At 41.5% G+C, this 22,611-nt stretch overlaps 1 protein-coding gene across 1 annotated transcript; it reads right to left on the reverse strand.

The window, feature by feature from the left end:
* Window positions 1-12,745: 12,745 nt before the first annotated feature.
* LOC131257372 (disease resistance protein RFL1-like) lies at window positions 12,746-21,504 on the reverse strand. The gene is made up of 2 exons (XM_058258260.1): window positions 21,372-21,504; window positions 12,746-13,580 (listed from the first exon to the last, which is right to left on the reverse strand). Exon 2 carries the CDS (start codon window positions 13,558-13,560, stop codon window positions 12,844-12,846), a length of 717 nt encoding a protein of 238 aa, XP_058114243.1. The 5' UTR covers window positions 13,561-13,580; window positions 21,372-21,504; the 3' UTR covers window positions 12,746-12,843.
* Window positions 21,505-22,611: the final 1,107 nt, after the last annotated feature.

Raw genomic sequence — 22,611 nt, forward strand, 5'->3', positions numbered from 1 at the left:
AAGATTTTAACAGAAAGATCGAACAAGATCAATTGTTTAGATGTTCTGCTACAAGTAATGAACATTTCTATATCCTACAAAAACGAATATTCTAAACCTTTTTGTCATTAACACTTTCTAAAGATTAATTTTGAGTCTGATGTAGAGCAGGTCGCGTACAGTTACATGACCAAGATGGATCAGAAAAGGCCCGGTCGACGACGGAAGTGATCCGGACCATCGAACCTTAAATCGAGCGTATCTTGCAATCCGGAATGAGTTATCTGACGTAAAATATATGATTTTGGGGTAGAACGAGCTACTGAAGCCAACCAACCCCGCTACGCCGGGTTACACAGCCCGGAATTGCGAAAAACCCCTGGATCGATGGTCGTTTCCCTGTTTTAATTTCGCTTTTACTATAAATAGTAAGTTTTAGTTTGATTATAACTCTTCATCCGTCGGGCTTTAGGAGTTGCGCCCAACGTGAAAAGAGCTTAGAATAATTAGGAGAACGGTTTGGTGAAGCCAAATAGGACACTTACTATTTTTGGCCGAAAACCTTGCTCACTAGTAGACATCACGACCGTCTATAAATAGTAAGTTTACTATTTATAGTAAGTCGCGGATTCTAAGAGTTTGAGTTGTAGTTTGATTCTGATTTCTTTCCCATTGCTTGGTACCCCTATTTAAAGGGTTGTGAACTCGTTTTTATTCATCAATTAATCAATTTCAAATTTATTAGAATTTATTTCTATTTTCTGCTTTCTTTCCTCCTGCTTTCTTTCCTCTGTGAGGAGTCCAGAGAAGCTCCGTGGATTCGGAGTAGTTATCCTCATCACGTTCATCCCTGCGTCAATTGGTATCAGAGCGAGGATTCCCCTCGGGCCGATGGCAAACAACGAAGGTATGAATCAAAATCCTGTGGACGGTGATCCAGGGATTCGTTATCTTTCGGAAAGAATGAAAGCTTTCCACCGGGAGGGCTGCAGGCAACTCTCGACCGTCTTGCGGATGCGCTACTTCCGCCCCGAGCCCTAGGCGGTGCTCCACCACCCGTGGTGGCTCCACCACCCATGGTTGCTGTACGACACCACCCCGATTTTCGTAGAGCACTACCAGTGGCCAACCGCAGGGCTACACCAGATGATTCAAGTTCTAGCGACGAGGACCTTAATGAGGGTTTTGCGCGACGACCAATCCATGGAGGTGATCATCTAGATCGTGCTGAAAAAGATTATCGAGGTAAGGCTGAACTTCCTAGTTTTAACGGTTTATTATGTATAGAAGATTTTCTCGATTGGCTAGCCGAAGTAGAGAGATATTTTGATTATATGGATGTGCCAGATCATAAAAGGGTAAAATTGGTAGCGTTTAAATTAAAATCTGGTGCTTCTGCATGGTGGGAACAATTACAACTCTCACGAGCTCGCCAGAACAAGGCGCCTATCTCATCATGGCCACGGATGAGACGTCTTCTTCGATCTCGATTTCTCCCCAGTGATTATGAGCAGCTATTATTCCAGCAATATCAAAATTGCAGGCAAGGAAATCGAACAGTCACAGATTACACTCAAGAATTTCAACGGCTGGCTACACGAAACGATCTGTCAGAATCTGAGTCACAGAAGGTGGCACGATTTATAGGTGGGTTACGACCAACAATTCAAGACCGAGTTCAGATGTACCCAGTCGGGACTGTGGATGAAGCAGTTCAATTGGCGGGTAGGGCAAAAACACAACTTGCAACAGCTCCTACTCGTCCATATCCTTCAACTCGACCTCCTATAACAAGTCCCACGTAGGATCTAGTGCTGCCACGAGGAAAAGACCCAGTACCTCAACTTCCTATAACCGCAAACCGTGATAAGGGGAGCGACTCATCCAGACCTCAACGTGCAACACCCACAACAGCGGGTCCGAGTAGGATTCCAAATCCTTATACTCAGCAAAGGTCGAACAATTGTTACTGCTGTGGCTAACCAGGCCACTTGTCAAACACTTATCCTCAATGTCCCGCAGTACGCTTGACTATAAACGAATGAGACACTGAATATGAGGCTATAGAAGAAGACCATCGCTTTGATAAACATGAACAAACTACTTAAGAAATAGCAAGTGGCGATGAAATGACGGGCGAGGATCGTGGCGAATTTCTTGCTGTATGCTCCACGAAAGGAATTACATCCACAACGACACAATATATTTTGTACTCAGTACACCGTCAATGGAAAGGTCTGTGATGTGATCATAGACAGTGGTAGTAGCGAGAACATCGTCTCAAGAGTGATGGTGGATAAGTTGCAGCTACCAACGACGAAATATCTTTCCCCATACTCAATTGGCTGGATAAAAAAGGTGAATGAGACCAAGGTAACTGAATAATGCACTATCTCATTTTCAATTGGTAAATATTATAAGGATCGGATACTTTGTGACGTGGTCGACATGGAAGCTTACCATATGCTACTCGGTCGACCCTGATAGTCGGACCGTGATGCGACCCATCGGGGACAAGGCAATGTATACATATTCGTTAAGGATAGTCGAAAAATAATCCTTGCCCCTATGGCACCAGAGAACCACCATGAAGCCTCTAAAGTGGAGGAGAGTTCCCTCTTGACCATTCAAAATTTTATGGAGGAATCTAAGGAAACCGGCGACGTATACGCCGTAGTGGTGAAGGGCAAGGAAGAGGAACCCTCAAACATCCCTCCAAGCTTAAGACTATTGCTAAACGAATTCAAAGAAGTCTGGCCTGAAGATTTACCTGATGAATCGCCACCTATGAGGGACATCCAACATCACATAGATCTCGTCCCTAAGGCTAGCCTGCTCAACCGGCCTCATTATCGGATGAGTCCTAAGGAGTGTGAGATACTTCAGGGGCAAGTGGAGGAATTGATCCGTAAGGGTTTCTTGAGAGAAAGCATAAGCCCATGTGCCGTACCAGCATTATTAACACTAAAAAAAGATGGAAGCTAGCGCATGTATGTCGACAGTCGGGCAATCAACAAAATTACTATCAAATATTAGTTCCCAATACCACGGTTGGACGACATGCTCGATATGCTAGAAGGGGCCAAGGTGTTTTCTAAACTAGATCTAAGGAGCGGGTACCATCAGATTCGTATTCGACCCGGTGATGAGTGGAAAACGGCATTCAAGACCAAGAAAGGGTTGTATGAGTGGCTAGTCATACCCTTTGGCCTATCGAACGCACCAAGTACTTTTATGCGTTTGATGAATCAAGTTCTAAAACCGTTCACTGGCCGATTTGTGGTAGTATATTTTGATGACATATTGATATATAGCCAAGATGAGGCGGAGCACAAGAAACATCTCAGGCAGGTATTACGGGTCCTACAACTTAACAAGTTGTACCTCAACTTGAAGAAGTGTAGTTTTTTAACTGACAGCCTATTATTTCTAGGATTTGTTGTAACGTCCACAGGCATTCGTGTGGACGATGAAAAGGTGCGAGCTATTAGGGAATGGCCGATCCCGATAAACATTCATGAGGTGAGGAGTTTTCACGGGTTGGCGACTTTCTATCGTCGATTTGTGCGAGATTTTAACACCATAGTCGCGCCTATAACAGATTGCATAAAAAAGGACCGTTCCAGTGGACCGATAAAGCTGATAAGAGCTTTCATGAGATCAAGCATCGTTTGTCTACAACACCGGTCTTGGTGCTTCCTAATTTCGACAAATTGTTTGAGGTTGAGTGTGACGCTTCATATGTCGGAATTGGAGGAGTATTATCACAGGAAGGCAGGCCAGTAGCCTTCTACGACAAGAACGTGTCCGAAAGAAGTGGTCGACTTATGAGCTTGAGTTGTACGCATTTGTTCAAGCGCTACGACATTGGCGACATTATCTCGATTCAAAGAGAGTTTGTTTTGTACACGACCATCAAGCATTAAAGTTTATTAATAGTCGGACTAACGTGAATCGTGTGCATGCTAGATGGGTTGCGTTTTTACAGAATTCACGTTCGTTACGAAGCACAAGTCGAGCGGAGAACAAGGTGGCTGATGCACTTAGCCGTCGTGCATCACTACTAGTAACAATGAGCAACGAGGTAGTCGGCTTTGACTGTTTCAAGGAGCTGTATGCCGAAGATGAGGACTTCAAAGATTCTTGAATGAAGTGTCAAGAAGGTCACCCCAGTGACCTTCATATACAGGACGATTTTCTCTTCAAAGGGAATCGATTGTGCATCCCCCAAAGTTCTCTGAGGGAGCAGATTATTCAGGAGCTACATGGAGGTGGCCTTGGTGGACACCTGGGGCGAGACAAGACGCGAGCTCTTGTGGAAGAGCGGTATTACTGGCCGCAGTTAGTACGCGATGTGGGAAAAGCCGTACAACGTTGTCATGTTTGTCAGACCTCCAAGGGGCAATCTCAGAATACGGGCCTCTACACCCCGTTACCTGTGCCTAACGGCCCTTGGGAGGATTTATCAATGGACTTCGTACTTGGTCTCCCACGAACACAACGCGGCATGGATTCGGTGTTCGTGGTGGTAGATCGTTTCTCAAAGATGGCGCACTTTATCCCATGCAAGAAGACCCTCGATGCAACACACGTGGCGAATTTATTTTTCAGGGAGGTCGTTCGGCTACACGAGGTCCCAAAGACCATTACTTCTGATCGTGACACGAAGTTCATTAGCCACTTTTGGCGGACTTTATGGAATCGATTCGATACACGACTTCAATTTAGTAGTGCTTACCACCCACAGACTGATGGGCAGACCGAAGTTGTGAATCGCACGTTGGGAAACCTCCTTCGCTGTATTTCAGGAGAAAAACCGAAGCAGTGGGATTTGGCCTTGTCTCAAGCAGAGTTTGCATTCAACAATATGGTGAACCGCTCGACAGGGAGATCACCGTTCCAGATTATTTACGGACGAGTGCCTCGCCACACACTTGACTTGGTTCCTCTGCCCAAGCACCCAGGCACGAGCATTGCAGCAGAACATATGGCAGACAAGATCATGGGCATCCATGCAGAAGTGCAGACCAAGCTACATGTGTAAGACCCGTGTCCTAATCCGTACTGTTCCGTTGGCTTCCGCGGTCCTTCCGGTCAAATTCCGGCAACCTTCGCACCATATCCGGTGTTTGTGCACGATCCTAAGCTGAGTCCCGCACACCGACGTCGGCTCAATTCGAAACTTATGTCTTGGCGATCGCGTCATCGCCGCGGTTTCAACGCCGTGACTTGCGCACCGAACCGATACCCAGGCAAGAAGATGCCGATCAGCGTTTATTCCGAAGAAACACCGCGCATTGCGAATTTCGAGGGAATCTCTACGCAATACGTCCCATCAATCAACCATTAAATACAACCTTATCTCAAGTACAACAACCCATCCCTCTTTCTCCAAAGTCAACTCTCTCTCTCTTCACCCATCCCTCTTTTACACACTTTTCAAACAAACCCATGCTTCATTAATTACACCCATCACTCCATCACCTCATATCACTCCCATCCTCTCATTTTCTCTCTCATTTTCTCAAATCTCTCCAAGCAACCAAGCCTCTCACGTCCAACACTCCTCTCCCAAACCACAAGTGTGGTCCACCTTCCATCATCCATCTACACCCTCCCATCTCTCATCCACACCATTAATCCCCCATCATCCACCATCCAAGGTATAAGAAAGGTGCATTTGAAGACAAGGGAGCAAGGAGGAGGCTTAAAGGTGGGTGATCCACCGTCATTTCTCCTATATTTTTGGGCCACATGTGGTGGGACCCGTTTGATGTATGCATGTATGAAATGGAGGGCCCATAGTGGCGGGGTCCCTCCTCTATCTCACCGTGTAGCTCTCTCTATTTCTCTCTCTTTCCCTCTCTTTCTCTCTTCCTTAGAATGAAGTGGGCCCCTCCAATATATTAAATCTACTCTATCCATCAAATAGGGTGGCCCACCTCATTTTAGGAAAGATCCACCCCCCCCCCCCCCTAATTTAGAGTAAATGATATATTATAATATTTTATTAATATTTATATATATGGTAGGCCATGATCATGTGGGACCTACCTTGATGAACATGGGCCACTCACGCGTGGGACCCACCATGAGGCAGTGTATACCCAAACCGTCCAGCGTCCAGAGACGCTGGACGTAGGCGTATGGCATGGCTAGCAAAAAAAAAACAAAAAAAAAAAACAAAAAAAAAGCAAAGGAAGAAAAGGTTACTTTTTAGTGGACTGCTCATGCAGGCCCCACCTTGATGTATGTATGTGATCCACACCGTCCAATCTATTCTCCAGTCTTCTTTAGGCGTTGAACCAAAATTTTAATGCGATCTGATCATCAGGTGGGCCATAGCATCTAAAACTATGTAAAGACATGCCAGATCATAAAAAAGTACTCGGTGGGACTCACTTGAAGTTCGGATGCAGGTGAAACTAGTTCTGGACGGGTAGAACAGTGGGATACACATGATGGGTGGGCTGGATTGTGAATCACATCTCGGTGGGCCTCAAAAAAAAAATAAAATATAGTAATAAAATTTTTTTTCAAAGCAGCAGCGACGAGCGGGCGGACGCTGGGGCCTCACGGCTCCAGTTGTGGGCCCCACGTGATGTGTTTCGAACATCAAGGCCATGCATTCGGTGGGTCCCCACGTACCACCCATCCATCTCAAAAATCAGCCGTAAAGAACTCGGGCGGGCCATACCATCTAGAATCATGTGAAGACATGTCTAAACATATAAAATCGCTTGGTGGGGCCTACCTGAGTTTTGGATGTCGCTGAAACTTGGCATGGACCGTCAGTTAGGTGGGACTCACATAATGGATGGGCTGGATTTGTGAACCACATTTCGGTGGGCCCCACATCTGCCCCAAGGTCCAATGACCTCTTCAACAGGTTGGACGTGAAATAATTATTGCAGTGGGCTTGCTGCCCACGTGAACCCCTCAACAGGTTGTATGGAAAATAAGTATTTCAGTGGGCCCTTGGCCCACACAACCCCTCAACAGGTTGTATGGAAAATAAATATTTCAGTGGGCCCTATCCAGGCCCATATCACCTCATGAATAGTTTGGATGTCAAATGATCCGGGCCCACGTGACCTTATGAATAGATTGGGTGATAAATAAAAATTGTAGTGGGCCCTACCCGGGTCCACATGACCATATGAACAGTTGGTTGGAAAATAAACATTACGTTGGGCCCTAGGTTGCTTGGAAAAATAAACATTTCTGTGGGCCCCGGTCTGAATGACCTTAACAATGGGTTGGATGGGAAATAAACATTATGGTAGGCCCCTCATGGGACCCACTGATGTATGTGTTGTAAACCATACCCTCCATTAGAGGGACCCACTTATGTATGTAAACCATACCCTCCATTAGACTGGGCTCCATCATGATGCATGTGTTTCATCCAACTGTCCATCCATTTTTGGAGATAATTTAAGGCCCATTTTATGAGGCCCATTGTGATGTATGCAGGCCCATGTGACTAGGCCCACGTGGATGCATTTGTGGCCCGTCATTGAGGCCTACCTTGATATATGCATACGAGACCCATGCATGGGGCCCATTCGATGTATTAGAGGCCCAATGGGATGTACATGAGGCCCATTTCTTGATTTATGTGTTGACCCCTATAGCGATAGTGCCTTGGGAGCAATGTTGGTTTGATGTCCACATTGAACGGATAATGTTGGTTAAATGTCCGCATTATAACTCTCCCTAAGGCCCACTGATAGGCCCAAACTTGTGGTAAGTAGGCCGTCTAGGCCCATCTCCACTATATCTAGAGCCCATCTCTTTATACATGTTTAGTATAGATCCATGATTCATGATCATTCGCACCATATGTATGCCTGATGTGAGGGTGACTGATCATAGCATATATCTTTGGATAGACTATTTATGGGCTCCCTGATAGGCGGAGTTGCCTCGTATAAGTGCATGGTATATACAGGACTGTTGCATGAATGATAGTGTGACTCATGCATTTGCATTTGTGTGATTGTGATCATTGTATGCCCTAGTGACACCAGGGACGTAGTCTCCACAGACACATCGTAGGTGGCTGGATTGGATACCGGAAATATTGTTACTAAGTATCGGGGCGCCATAGATGTCCCCAGGTGAAAATCCCTAAACCCGATGGTACCAGAGGATGACTCCAACGTCGAGACCGAGTGGATGTACGAGCGCATGAGGGCCGAATACCAGGAGGCCGCGTCTCCCACTGTGTCGTGGTCGGTTGGAAAGGAGTGTGGCCTTACTCGCCCGAGGGTAGGGGGTAATACTAGGCTGAGTTTGACCAGCTCGCGAATGGGTTCGCTATCGACGTGCCGGATAGGTATTGGCAGACTATTGGCTAGGCGGATAGTGAGGTTTCTTACGCTCACTTGGACTGTGCGGCTAGGAGAGCGACAGTGCCATTTGGAGTGTATTGAACCCCGGTGATTATCCAGAATGAGTACCGATACATGATGAGGATTGGCATGCTTGAGTTGCATCTTGCATCGCATGGCCGTGTTATGGCCGATAGCATTCATATCTTGCACCGCATAGCCTTGGTACGGCTGATTGCATTCATGTGCTCATTACCATGTTTCCGCATCACTCTGACCTTGCATTTTGAGCACGTTTATATTGCGCACACACTTACACCACCCTCTAAGCTTTCCATAAGCTTATGCACGATTGATGCGTGTAGGTGACGCCAGGACGCAGCCGCAGCCATAGTCTCGCTGTAGTTGGAGCGTGCAGCTGAGCTTCTGGAGTTTTGCTTCTTTTGTTACATTGTATTTTCCCTTTCTGTCGCATTGTACTAAAAAGTTTTTGATCATAGTGGATTTTGTAGTGGTGTTCTTGTGCTTATTGTTTGTGGGTTATGCTTTTGTTATGCTCATTATGAATCAGACTAATGATTTGAAACCCTCCTTATAGTATCCCAGGATCGGAACCTGGTAAATGGGTGTCGGGATCCGAGAATGGGGTTCTACGGAGGCTGTCGGCACCGGATTCGGCGATCGGGAATTTTGTGAGCCCGGTTTCCGAGTTCGGGGCGTGACAACATGCCTCGAACGAGAAGTACAAGGAACAAGCGGACAAGCATCGGCGACAAAAAGTGTTCGAGGTAGGCGACCGCGTTATGGTCCATTTGTGCAAAGAGAGATTTCCGACCGGGATGTACAACAAGTTGAAAAATAAGAAAATTGGACCGGTACCAATCATCCGAAAGATCAATGACAACGCTTATGTTGTTGATCTCCCAGATGACATGGCCATCTCACGGACTTTCAATGTCACGGACCTAACCAAGTATCATGAACCAGAGCATGACAAGAACTCGAGGATGAGTTCTTTTGAAGTGGAGGAGACTGATGTAGAGCAGGTCGCGTACAGTTACATGGCCAAGATGGATCAGAAAAGGCCCGGTCGACGACAGAAGTGATCCGGACCATCGAACCTTAAATCGGGCGTATCTTGCAATCCGGAATGAGTTATCTGACGTAAAATATATGATTTTGGGGTAGAACGAGCTACTAAAGCCAACCAACCCCGCTACGCCAGGTTACGCAGCCCGGAATTGCGAAAAACCCCTGGATCGATGGTCGTTTCCCTGTTTTAATTTCGCTTTTACTATAAATAGTAAGTTTTAGTTTAATTATAACTCTTCATCCGTCGGGCTTTAGGAGTTGCGCCCAACGTGAAAAGAGCTTAGAATAATTAGGAGAACGGTTTGGTGAAGCCAAATAGGACACTTACTATTTTTGGCCGAAAACCTTGCGCACTAGTAGACATCACGACCGTCTATAAATAGTAAGTTTACTATTTATAGTAAGTCGCGGATTCTAAGAGTTTGAGTTGTAGTTTGATTCTGATTTCTTTCTCATTGCTTGGTACCCCTATTTAAAGGGTTGTGAACTCGTTTTTATTCATCAATTAATCAATTTCGAATTTATTAGAATTTATTTCTATTTTCTGCTTTCTTTCCTCGTGGATTCGAGAAGTCTCTGTGAGGAGTCCAGAGAAGCTCCGTGAATTCGGAGTAGTTATCCTCATCACGTTCATCCCTGCGTCAGAGTCACTCTATGAATTACATTAGGAAAAAAAAAAAAACAGAAGACAACAGAACATCTCCAGATAACATACAAATTCTGCTGGGAGTTAAGCTGTGCTCTTTTAAGACCTTCAGAGGTTCTTCTGTTGTCGTCCCCACCTGAATCGAGACTGCAAACTAATGTGGAGAAAGCTTACTTCACATAGAACCAGCTTCATTGATTAACAAGTAGCGGTTTAAAGATGATATCATTCTTCATCTATTGACCTTCAAAAACTATCTAATCATTTTCGGCAATTTGTCAGTTCCGCAAGCTCCCAGGAGATTTTCAGCTCTTTTTTACTTGAATTCTCATGGGAAAATCTTGCTGAAAATTAAAATTTTAGAAAATAAACTAACAAATCATTTTAAAATTATTATATATATGTGTGTATTTAATGATTATTTAAAATTTTAGATATGTTATGTGTTAATATAGCAATATAATTTCTTGATACAATTATGGAAAATTAAAATGCTGCCAGATTTTGAAAATCTCAAGATATTAACATGTTGTTTGATTAATGTTCCACGAGATTTTCATGATCTTGGTGATATTTGTTGCAATGGTCATGTAACACTTCGTGTTATTAAATTCTGAATGGATAGGATTTTTTATTTTTTATTTTCTACTAAATATAAAAGGACTTTTGAAATGCTAAGCTAACAAGGTGAAAATGCAAAAGTTTACAAAAATGTAAGTTGCAGTGCAATTACAAGAAGAGAAGGTCCAAGACCCACTGAAAAGGAGCAATGCCATCTCTTAGCATGTTCAGTGCAACCCTCAGACATCGTTATGGATCGAGTTTCAACTGCCAGCCTTAGCCACAAGATATCTAAAGGATATGTGACAAGTGGATTTCATCCCAGCTCAAGCCCCTACTTCCGGTTACCCAACAACAGAGAACTCCCCGTCTTTTTCCTCTGAAAATTTTCTATATCCCAAGATGGAAAAGATAGATCACATGTTTGGACATCACAAACTGAATACTTGTAAGATTCATAAGCAAACAGCTGCATGACACTATATGAAATTGTGTATCACCTGTGGTAGATTGACTTTCCAATAGACTTTACTGCCCTCCTTCCCAATCAACATAATGGCTTTGCAAAAATTGCAAGCAGAGGCACAGACAAAATTGCAGAGTCTTCAAGACAGCGGTAAGGCAAAACCAGGAGCAGCTACAGCGTCTGAAGCAAATATGCAGAGCAACAGGAACCACCCTCATAGCATAACAGGAGCAGAGTACAATGATCAAACAGAGAAATTTAGAGGATCAGACCTAGAAGCATCCAAAATTGCTAAGCCATGGATTCAGATGCAAGGTAGGAGAGATAATCGGAATCTGAGGGCATTGTCCACTTCCCAGACCTTACAGACATGCTTCCTGCCAATTGGATTAGCCTTTGCTTCTAATGCAGCACAGCCCCGCGCCATCCATTGGTAAGAGACCCCTAACTTCCATAGGGAGATCACTGATCCTTGTGTATGTTCAGTCGACCACACCACTGCTTCATAGATGAGCTAGTCTATCGGCCTCTACATTGCTCTCTCTATAAACATGTGAGGTGGAGAAGTTTAAGCTTTCAAGCTCCTTCTTGATATCGCCTACAATATACCAGATCTTCCAGGGGATGCTATGATGGTTAAGAATGGCCTCTGTTGCCACTAGGGAATCTGATTCAATGTTTACATTTGATAGGTTAAACTGTTTACATATCTTGATACTATCCAAAATGGCCCTTGACTCTGTTTCTGTGTTAGATGAGATACCATAAGAGTGGTGAAAAGCGAATATCAAGCATCCTAAGTAAAAAAAAACAGAGGGACTATTTAGATGACTCATTGAGGTCCACACAAGAAGTTAGAAAACAAAATGATCTGTTATAGCATAATTCATTATGCTGAGAATACTAGGTCATTGGTTTGTAACCTTGCATTGTATTTGTCATAGAATTTCCAGCACACTCAAGATCTCCAAGCTCGGTGTAATAGTCCGCTTTGGTGGGGTGAGTATTTGGCTGGAGAGCCTACCAAAGCTCAATTCCATAGCTCACTGGTTAAGATTGAAAATCGGGCATGTGCTGGGACCCAATTTTCAGACCTACCTCAACTCAGCAACCCAAACTTTTATCCAACAGTGCCTGTTTCTCTGGATTGGATAAACATGATTAAGAGTGTTGATAAAGAATTAAAGATCCCCACCATGGAACAATTGAGTTAGACCAGTCGAGATTTGGATGAGCCTGGCCCAAGTTTCAGCCTAATCCATGGGTTGGGCTGAGCTCATTAGCTTATGCCTTTTTTAAATAAAAAAAATAAAAATTTGTGGGGATACTGTCATCTATAATTTCACCGATATAATAGAAAATTACATCTAGGGGATCATAAATGAAACCAGAAAAACCCGACAAATTCATACAAAATAGCAAGAACCCCTAACAAAAATCATCTAACATAAAAGACAGGTAAACCCAGTCTATCAGGAAAATGAAAGGAAAAATTAAAAAAAATTGAGTCTTGCTTACTGCTGCGACCATGATTTGCCAAACAAATCTGGTACTTGTTACCTTTCTGAAATACATGCAAAAGAGCAACACATCCAATTTCTTCCTGAAATTCATAATTCAAGCCAGTAAGACTAAATCATTTAAGTCCAGTGGAACACCCTATTCTTTCTACCACATACATAACACAAATAAAAGAGTAACAATAGTTCAAGAAGAGAAGAATAAGATGGTAAGTAGAGGTAGTTTAAGCAGAGAAGAATCACTTAGTTGAAGGACACCATTCTTTGAAAGGGATGTTGCATGACTAGATGCTGCCTTCCCATTTCAGAACAAACATCATGGGATTGAGTCGTGATCATGACTTTGCTGCCACTGGTGGTGGCAGGGGCTGTGACTGGAACTCTCATCTCTTGCAAGTCAAAGCTTTCCCAAACATCTTCCAAGATGAGAATGAACCTTTGGCCACTTAATTTATCCTTGATACGCTTAGCAGCTATGGAGATTTGTATGGACTCTGGGTTCTCAAATGCATTCTGTATTCCCATCTGCAACTCCATCAACCGATTCCTTCTCCCCTTTGCATCAAACATCTTTAAAACCTCTAACTGTCGTTCAGGCTCAATGAAATGCCAAGTACCTACATCAACCAATTTCCTTATTGTCAGCTTGTCCTGCACATGGACCAATTCCCCTTCAATTCTCGCCTGCATCTTCTTTGCAAGACTCTCCAACCCTGGTGCTCTTACTCGTGTGATTATTTCAAACAGAAGGCAAGATTCTCCAAATTCCTCCATTTCCATAACCACCTGTCTCATGATCCGTGACTTCCCCACTCCCTGCTGTCCCCATACTGAGAACACTGAAATCTTGTCATCTCTCAAGCAATTCCATATCTGCTGCCTCATGCGTTGTGACAGAGTGCTCAAAACCTCTCCTCCTCCTTTGAGCCATCGATCATCATTGTCTTTAGAAGCTGCCATTGCCTAACGCCAGATTTCTCCTGCAAAATTCGAATTCCTTGTCTCATGAGTAAGGGTGGCAATGGGCCGGGCAATGCACCCGCATCAATTTTCCAAGCTGTGTTTGTGCTCAAAGTAATATGGAATTGGTTAGTGAAACAGTGGTTAGTGAACGCCCACCATTAAAAACTTGTTGCGGAAAGGGAGACAATTAGGTCCATCCCTGACTGCGGGGCCCACCTTTGATGTATATATTGAATATCAACATCATCCATCTGTCTCTACAGCCCATTTTAGAGCATGAGCCCAAAATTGAATTAAATCCAAATCTCAGATCAAAAGATTATATGGCTAATAAACATTACGATGGGTATTACAGTAGGCCTATAAAGTTTTTAATGGTATGTATTCAGTCAGCACGGTTTCCTATAGTATAGTCGAAGTGAGGTATGGATCTGCCTAATTTTTGGATTCTTGTACTAAAAGGAGCTAGGTAGGAAAATAGATGAACGGTATCCATGTACCATACATAAATCAAAGTGAGCTCCACTGTCAGGGCTACAGCTGATGTAGAGTGGGTTGCAAATGGTTTCATGGCAAAGATGGACCAGAAAAGGCCCAATTGGAGGTGGAAGTTATCCGGACCCTCAGGATGTTAAAACGTGCATATTGCCTATGCCGAATTTGCGAGAATCCATGGTATTGACTATCGAAAATCAGATTAAATTTTGTTTTTACTATTTATAGTAAGTTTTAATTTGATCATAACTTTTGATCTGTCGATGTTCTAATACGAAAGCTGCTTAGAAAAATTAGGAGAATAACATGGTCAGAAAACCATGAGTTCTAGTTGACATCATGACCATCTATAACTAGTAAGTTTACTATTTATGGTAAGTCACGGTTTTATGGAGTTTTTGTTGTAATTTGATTCTGGAACTTGATTTCATTTTTTATAATAATAGGCATATCTGTGTGGAGTCAAGATAAGTTACGTGGATTTAGAATATTTTTCTCCCCGTGGAATACGGTCGAGCATGTTCTCCCTGCGTCAATAGCCTATTGGGTGAGTCAGGCCATACGAAATTGGGAAAGCCTTTTAACCTGCTGCAAAGACATGACATTAGATATTGGACGATCGTGTCTGGGTCTCGATGGAGCTGCCCTTGATGTATATTTTTATCCATGCCAGTCATCTATTTTAATAATTCATTTTAGAGCATGAACCCAAAAAGGAGGCTGATCGAAGGCCTGAGTAGACCACACAACGGGAAGAAGTGGAGATTGAAAGCCCATTGTTGAAAACTTCTTAGGGCCACAGAAATTTTGAATCAAGCTGATATTTGTTTTTTCCCTTCATCTAGGTCTATGTGCCCTTGTTAACAGGTTGGATGGAAAATAAAATTCACAGTGGGTACTATGAAGTTTTCAACCGTAAGAGTTCAATCTCCACTACTTTGCCTGGTGTGGTCTACTTGAGCCTCATAGCCGTCTCCTTTTTGGGCTCATTCCCTAAAATGATCTATCAAAATAGATTGACAACATGGATAGAACATATATATCATGGTGGGTCCCACAAAGCCTCTGACAGTTGTCTCTACCTAGGTACAGGTTCGGTAGTACTCAATCAGAGATGGGCATCGAGTCGAGCCGGACCGGATTGGGTCTAAGTTGACTCGATCCGAATTTTTAAGTAATTGATCCGAACTCGATCCAATACGGGACCGGGTTCTGGTCAGCTGACTCGATTCGATCCGATGCATTACTGGCCTGACCTAAACCGAGTCCAACTCGGTCAAGGAAATCGAGTCGGATCAGGTTGGGCACGATTCGAATCGAGTCTTCTGTTTTATTTTATTTTTTGAAAGATTAAAAAAAAATAAAAAATAAAAAATATGAACGTCATGGATGAAACACATACATCATGGTGGGGCCACACCAACCATCCGCCATTGGCTGGTGGCAGGGGGAGTAGCCAATCTATTTCTAAATCAGAGTTGGGAGGGTAATAGGTGAGATAGAAGTTTTTAAATCGGACTTGGGAGGGGGAAAGGCGGGATAAAAGGCCTACTTGGTAGGGAATCTAGGGAGCGGCAGGATTTTGGCAGAAGAGAGGGAAGTGGCTTGCGTACTATGCTAAGCGTACTGAGTAAACTATGTAAGGCCCAACATGATGTGTTTATTTTATCCACTTCATCCATACATTTTGTAATTTAATTTTAATAAATGAGATAAAAATAAAGCATATCCAAAGCTCAAGTGGACCACACCATAGGGAACAATGTGAATTGAAAATCTACCGTTGAAAAATTCTTTGGGTGGATAGACGCTTTGAATCAAGCTGATATTTGTTTTTTCCCTTCATCCATGTTCTTATGATCTTATGAACAGGTAGGTAGGATGAAAAATAAACACTAATGTGGACCCTAGGAAGGTTTCAACGGTGGAAATCATTATTCCCACTGTTTTTTGTTGTATGGCCCACTTGAGCTTTGGATATGTTTCGATTTTTGGTCCAACAGCTAAAATAAGATAAAAAAACGGATGGGCGGCGTAGATAAATCACAAGAATTCAAGGTGGCCCATAAGAGTTTACTCAGTATGATAAAAGCGTACTGAGTAAGAGAGAGAAGTGAAGTAATTACCGTTGACGACAGTTAGGTGCCTGCTGCCCAAGGGAGGCCTCATCAATGCGCCACCCACTTCCCCTACGAATCGGATTGTGTACTGAGTAACCCAGTACCACAAGGGCTACTGAGTTGAGGTGGTAGCATTCTATTGGCCAAAGGCCGGCTTCACTCCTCCAAACGGCAGAGCAAACGGCGTTAGCCCATTTCTCTCTCCAGTTGAGTGGAGAGATTCTCTCCCACATCTCCCCACCGTGCAGGAAAAAAAAAATCTCTCCAGCCGTGCTGGGGAAAGAAGAAGAAGAAGAAGAAGAAGAAGCAGAGAGAGAGCTTGCCAGTCTCTCCTGTCAACCTCTTCGTCTCCCTCTCGAGTTCAACCTCCCTCTCTTTTTCGGATCGACATCAACTTGTTTCCCTAGATGGTGATGTTGATTTAGGATTAGGAATTTTTCTCTTCTTTCTCTTCTCTCTTTACATGGTGATGTTGATTTAGGATTAGGGATTTTGCTCCCTTCGGTTGATAGTTTGATGAGAGATTAGAGATTAGGGTTTGAAATTGAAAATCCGCAGTAAGGAATTCTTCAAATCCCTAATCCATAACTTGAGATTTTTCAAATTTATAATTCCTAATTAGCATTTTCATATTAGAAATTGAAATTTCATATTATGAGATTTTTCAAATCTCTAATCCATAACTTGAAATTCTTCAAATTTCTAATTAGCATTTTTCAATCCCTAATACATAGTAGGGAATTCCCTATTTGTTTATATATATATATATATATATATATATATATATATATATATATATATAGAGAGAGAGAGAGAGAGAGAGAGAGAGAGAGAGAAATAACATTCCTAATCAAATGTGCGGTTTTTTTTTTTCAATCCCTAATTAGGATTTTGCATTTGTAAATTTAATTGGGGACTTTTTTCAATCCAGTTACGGTTTTCAATTTTTAATCCCTAATTAGGGATTACAGATTAATTAGAGATTGTAGACTGAAAATCTTAAATTAGGTTTTTTTTAACATTTGATTAGGGTTTTGATTAAAATCTTCATTATAATTTTGATTAAGATTTTTTTACTATTTTAATTAGGGTTCTTCATTTGATCAGCGATATGATTGTTTTAGTAAGTTACCTTCACCTTAAATGTTATCTCTAAAATAAAAAAATAAAAAATAAAAATTTTGGGAATGGACTAACCCTTGCTTAATTGGTAATCTGGACCTAATTTGCTGAATGCTTGCTTGAATTACGGAATCATGTCGTAATTGAAAAGTTAACTTGATAAGCTAAAACTGTTTTTTTTTTTTTTTTCTAGCTTGAGTGTTGTCTAACCTTTGAACTATAGCCACGCTCTTTGTTGATAAAAAATGGATAACCACCTTGGGTTTTATCATTCTACAGATATTTGCCTCAAAAGGCTTGTTGCTAACAATAATCAAGGTGGTTATCCATTTTTTGTCAACAAAGAGCGTGGCTATAGTTCAAAGGTTAAACATCACTCAAGCTAAAAAAAATAATTGGTTTTAGCTTATCAAGTTAACTTTCCAATGGCGACGTGATTCCGTAATTCAAGCAAGCATTCAACAAATTAGGTCTAGATTACCAATTAGGCAAGGGTTAGTCAATTCCCAGATATATATATATATATATATATATAACATTTAAGGCGAGGGTAACTTACTAAAACAATCATATCCCTGATCAAACGAAGAACCCTAATAAAAATCGTAAAAAATCTTAATCAAAACCCTAATCAAATGTTTAAAAAAACCTATTTTAAGATTTTCAGTCTACAATCTCTAATTAATTTGTAATCCCTAATTAGGGATTAAAAATTGAAAATCGTAACTAGATTAAAAAAAAAAGTCCGCAATTAAATTTACAAATGCAAAATCCTAATTAGGGATTGAAAATAATAATAAATACTCACATTTGATTAGGAATGTTATCTCTAAAAACAAAAAACAAATAGGGAATCCCCTACTGTGGATTAGGGATTGAAAAATGTTAATTAGAAATTTGAAGAATCTCGAGTTATGGATTAGGGATTTGAAAAATCCCCTAACATGAATTTTTAACTTCTAATATGAAAATGCTAATTAGGAATTATAAATTTGAAAAATCTCAAGTTATGGATTAGGGATTTGAAAATTTTCCTACTACGGATTTTCAATTTCAAACCATAATCTCTAATCTCTCATCAAACTGTCAATCGAAGGGAGCAAAATCCCTAATCCTAAATCAGCATCACCATGTAAAGAGAGAAGAGAAAGAAGAGCGAAATTCCTAATCCTAAATCAACATCATCATGTAGAGGAAACGAGTTGATGCCGATCCGAAAAAGAGAGGAAGGTTGAAGTCGAGAGGGAGACGGAGAGGTCGACAAGAGAGACCGGCAAGCTCTCTCTCTACTACTTCTTCTTCTTCTTCTTCTTTTTTTTCCCTGCACGGCAGAGAGATTTTTTTTTTTTCTGCACGGCGGGGTGACGCGGGAGAGAATCTCTCTACGCAACTGGAGAGAGAAACGAGCTAACATCATTTGCTCTGCCGTTTGGAAGAGTGAAGCCGGCCCCACATATTAGGGCCAATAGAATGCTGCCACCTCAACTCAGTAGCCCTTACGGTACTGAGTTACTCAGTACACAATCCGATTCCCTTCCCTTAGGTCACCTTTTCTTGGGAAATGGTTTTACCCCTTCGCTTTACTTCTCATATGACTAGATCGTATCGGAACAGATCGAATGGGATCCAATCGGATCGGTCCGGATTGACCACTGATCCGAACTCGATCCGATGTACGATCGGATTTGAGTAGGCCTACTCAATCCGCACCTATCCGGGTCTTCGGTTCGGTTTAGCTTGGGTCGGATTCTATCCAGCTTTATACCTAATCCGAGTCTTAATACACTGGGACGGAGCCTTTAACCTCGATGCAGATTACAGACGGTGCTATGTGAGCCCATTAAGATGTATGTGTTTAATGTATGCCATGGGAAATAGTGGTGATGAACACACACCTTTAAAAACTTCTCGTAAGGGCCGAACCTAATCTGGTGGAGAGCTTTAACCTACCGTAGGGTGGGCCCCACAGAATTTTGGACCTAAGGCCTAATGTTTTTCTGTGGCATGTAATGATTTGAGTGGATTTCAGATAATCATCAGGTGGGGCTCGGTGCATCTCCCAACTTTTTCGTTTAGTGTGGTCCATCTAAATAACAAGTCAGCCTAATTTTCCGGATGTAAGACTAACTATAATATACTTAACAATAGGAGTGGATATCACATACACATATGGTGGGCCCTGTAAAAGATTGGCAGGGGCGTCCCACTCCGGCTGTTAGATGAGATTTTCAAAAGCCTGACTCCAGGCAATGTGCACTAAGTTCAGAGCCACACAATGAAGCATGTGTTTTATGCAGACTGATTTATCCATTTTTCAGTTCAATTTTAGGCATGGGCAAATAATGATGCAGATCCAAAGTTAAGTGGACGACCACCAAAGAAAACAGTGGGAGTTAAAGCCCACAGTTGAAACCTTCTTATGTAGGCCACTGAAAAAAGTGAGATTCACTGTTGAAATAGTCTTAGGGCTCACCGTGATGTTCTATTTTCCAAGGTCCTGTACTTAGATGAACCGAAAAACACAAATATGAGCTCAATGACCGTTTTTTTTTTCCCCATGTTCCACCTAAAGCTTAGGATCTGCAAATGCCCTAAAATGAGTTAGAAAATGAATAGACAATATGGATAAAACACATGCAGTATAGTGGCCCCCAAAGAGCTTGGGCCACGCGGTGCCACACCGATATCTCTACAGCCGGTGCAATTAGATTCCTTCTATTATTATTATTATTATTATTTTTATTTTATGGGATGCCCACCGAGCCCCAACTACAATGCGTACCTGAAATCTATTTGGACCATTAAATCTAAAATTCCATATAGAGCCTAAGTCCACAAAAATCAAGTTAGCCTATGATTCAAATGGGCCACAATAAATGAAGTGGTTATAAGATAGATGTTGTTCATTGAGTTTTTTCAAGGCCCACCATGATTATCATGTGACATCCACTCAAACCTTTAGATGCCAAAAATTTATTTAAGATCCGGTCCAAAAAATAAGGACAATCTTTACTCAAGTGGGCCACGCCAAGGGAAACAATTTAGAGGATGCACGTGGCCCTATACACTATTTTCAATCAACCGTGTGGTCCATTTTAATCACAGATAGAATTGAGCTTTGAGCAATTCTCTTAAAAATGTTTCGTGTGCACCGGTTGGAGAGTGCATTTTGGAAATGTGTCCCTCCCAATGCAGCCCATGGCAAGATTGGGATGTAACTGGTGTCAGCCGGAGAGGACGAATGAAAATGGGTAGAAATGGCTTTTTATCTTCACCTGTGTAGTAGGAAACATTATTTTAAAATATATAATTTAAAGGCTTTTTGCATAAATTAATTTTTATGAGGAATTTTTCAATAAAAATTCAATTCTTTTATAACAACACCTTGTTAATGATATTTGCATTTCTACCTATTTAATTCATTTTTAAGTAACTTCATTAATTGGCGGGCAGTTTCATCATTTTAGGAAAAATCATAGTTGGAGAAAATTAACCTAAGGTAACCATTGGACGATTAATATTTTGTAAAATTATCTTTATTTTACTAACTAACAATTACTGGAATATATAGGAAAGATTTGAGATTTCTAGAGATTTATAGGGATCTTAGCAGATACTCTTCTTAACAAATAAATTTATTTAAAAAAAAAATAAAAATAAAAATAAAAAAATAAAAAAATCCCACTTTAGTAGGATTACCCTAATACTGTAACAAACCTAAATTCTACCCATACTCAAACTTTTCACGGCCAGCTTATTTAGACTTCAATCCATACACTTATCAAAGGGAACTGGTCACCTGTAGGGGTCTACACCGCATGTTTTCAGCCATTGGATGCTTTGAATGGGTGTCAAGGAAAAATAAAATAAAAGAATATTTAACTTATTAAATAGGTGCCTGCAGGTAATCACTTCTGATAATTGAACGAGTCAGATCAAGAACTCATCTCAACTATGCACAACTCATCCTACTTGCACACCTTCCAAGAACATTTGGCATCTATTCACACCAGCCATGATAGAATATCTCTTAATATGAGAAAAGAGGGAAATTTCAATAGATGTACATACCTGAAATTGATGGCTTTCCAGTAGCAACTCAAATAAAATTAACAAGACATATCAAGAACTGCAGCAAGCTTGCAAGCTTCATACTGCATATGTTTATTTATGCTACCCAAAAGTAGAGGTGAAGGCAAGTGTGATGAAGAAGTGGATGCTTCCTTGCATGTAAGGGAGAGGAAAAGAGAAAGGTAGGTGCTTCCTTCCAACAGAGGGAATGGGATGTCCTGTGGAAGAGAGGAATCCCTTTTGCAGTCAAAAGCAATCTTGGCACTCTTTACACTAAGAGGGGTAGGCCAGAGTGTGTTTCATTCGAGGCAAAATTCCCTCTTCGAAATTTTTTGGAATTAGTCGTGTTGGGTTTATGATTGATGCATCCAAGCCATTGTTCTGTTTGCTCCCATCATGGATGGAAAATGTCTCCAAAATCTCCCAAATTGAAAGATTGTAGCCATCAAATCTTTGGCCTTTCCTTCCATGAATGTGGTCTGTTCATTCATTTCTTTTAACCATGTATTTGCATGCCAAAAATGGGAAGGTTAGTGCTAACCAATTGAGAGGATATATTGGTATTGGTACATCCATATTTGGGGATGTTAGATCAATGGCTTGAATAGACTATCCACGAGCCCCACATCTACCAACTAAGTTGAGAAACTAACAGAGAACTCAGCAGTTTTCATTCACATAAAATGTAAACAACAATCATATGGAGATTACGTGATGCAGTGCAGATGCTAAGGCCCCCTTTGCGGGCTTGGATATTTGAAATGCATTGGGCTCAAATCATAATTACATTTGAGTCGAGGTGATTCCGTTTGCAAGCTTGGATTTGCAGATCTAAATCAATTTTTATATCCTAAATATATGTATGTTATTCGATAGAATGACTGTAATAAGCCCATTAAAATATTTACTTTGGCCAAGAAAGGGGAAATTTTGAGCCTGGGGTGGGTCACAGAATCACAAAGAAGTGACTCATGACATTTTTTAAATTTCCATTTAGATGTTCCGCATTTGAATAGTTTAGATCATTCAATTGATGTAATTTTAGTATTGCAGCTGATAATTAGATTATTTTGAGGCATCATCAATATTCAATGGATTAATACACTAGAGAGAGGCATTTCCTTTTAATAAAGATAGATTTGATATTACCTTCAAATCAAGGGTGCCAAACACAAACGGCAGCTATTTGAACTTGAAATGCACTCATTTATCACCAAATCCAAGGTGTTAAATGGGATTT

The sequence above is a fragment of the Magnolia sinica genome, chromosome 10, assembly GCF_029962835.1.
Source record: "Magnolia sinica isolate HGM2019 chromosome 10, MsV1, whole genome shotgun sequence".
Taxonomy (NCBI): Eukaryota; Viridiplantae; Streptophyta; class Magnoliopsida; order Magnoliales; family Magnoliaceae; genus Magnolia; species Magnolia sinica.

Excerpts from the sequence above, each read along its gene's own strand:
- LOC131257372 (XM_058258260.1), bottom strand. The coding sequence starts at position 13,560 with ATGGCAGCTTCTAAAGACAATGATGATCGATGGCTCAAAGGAGGAGGA.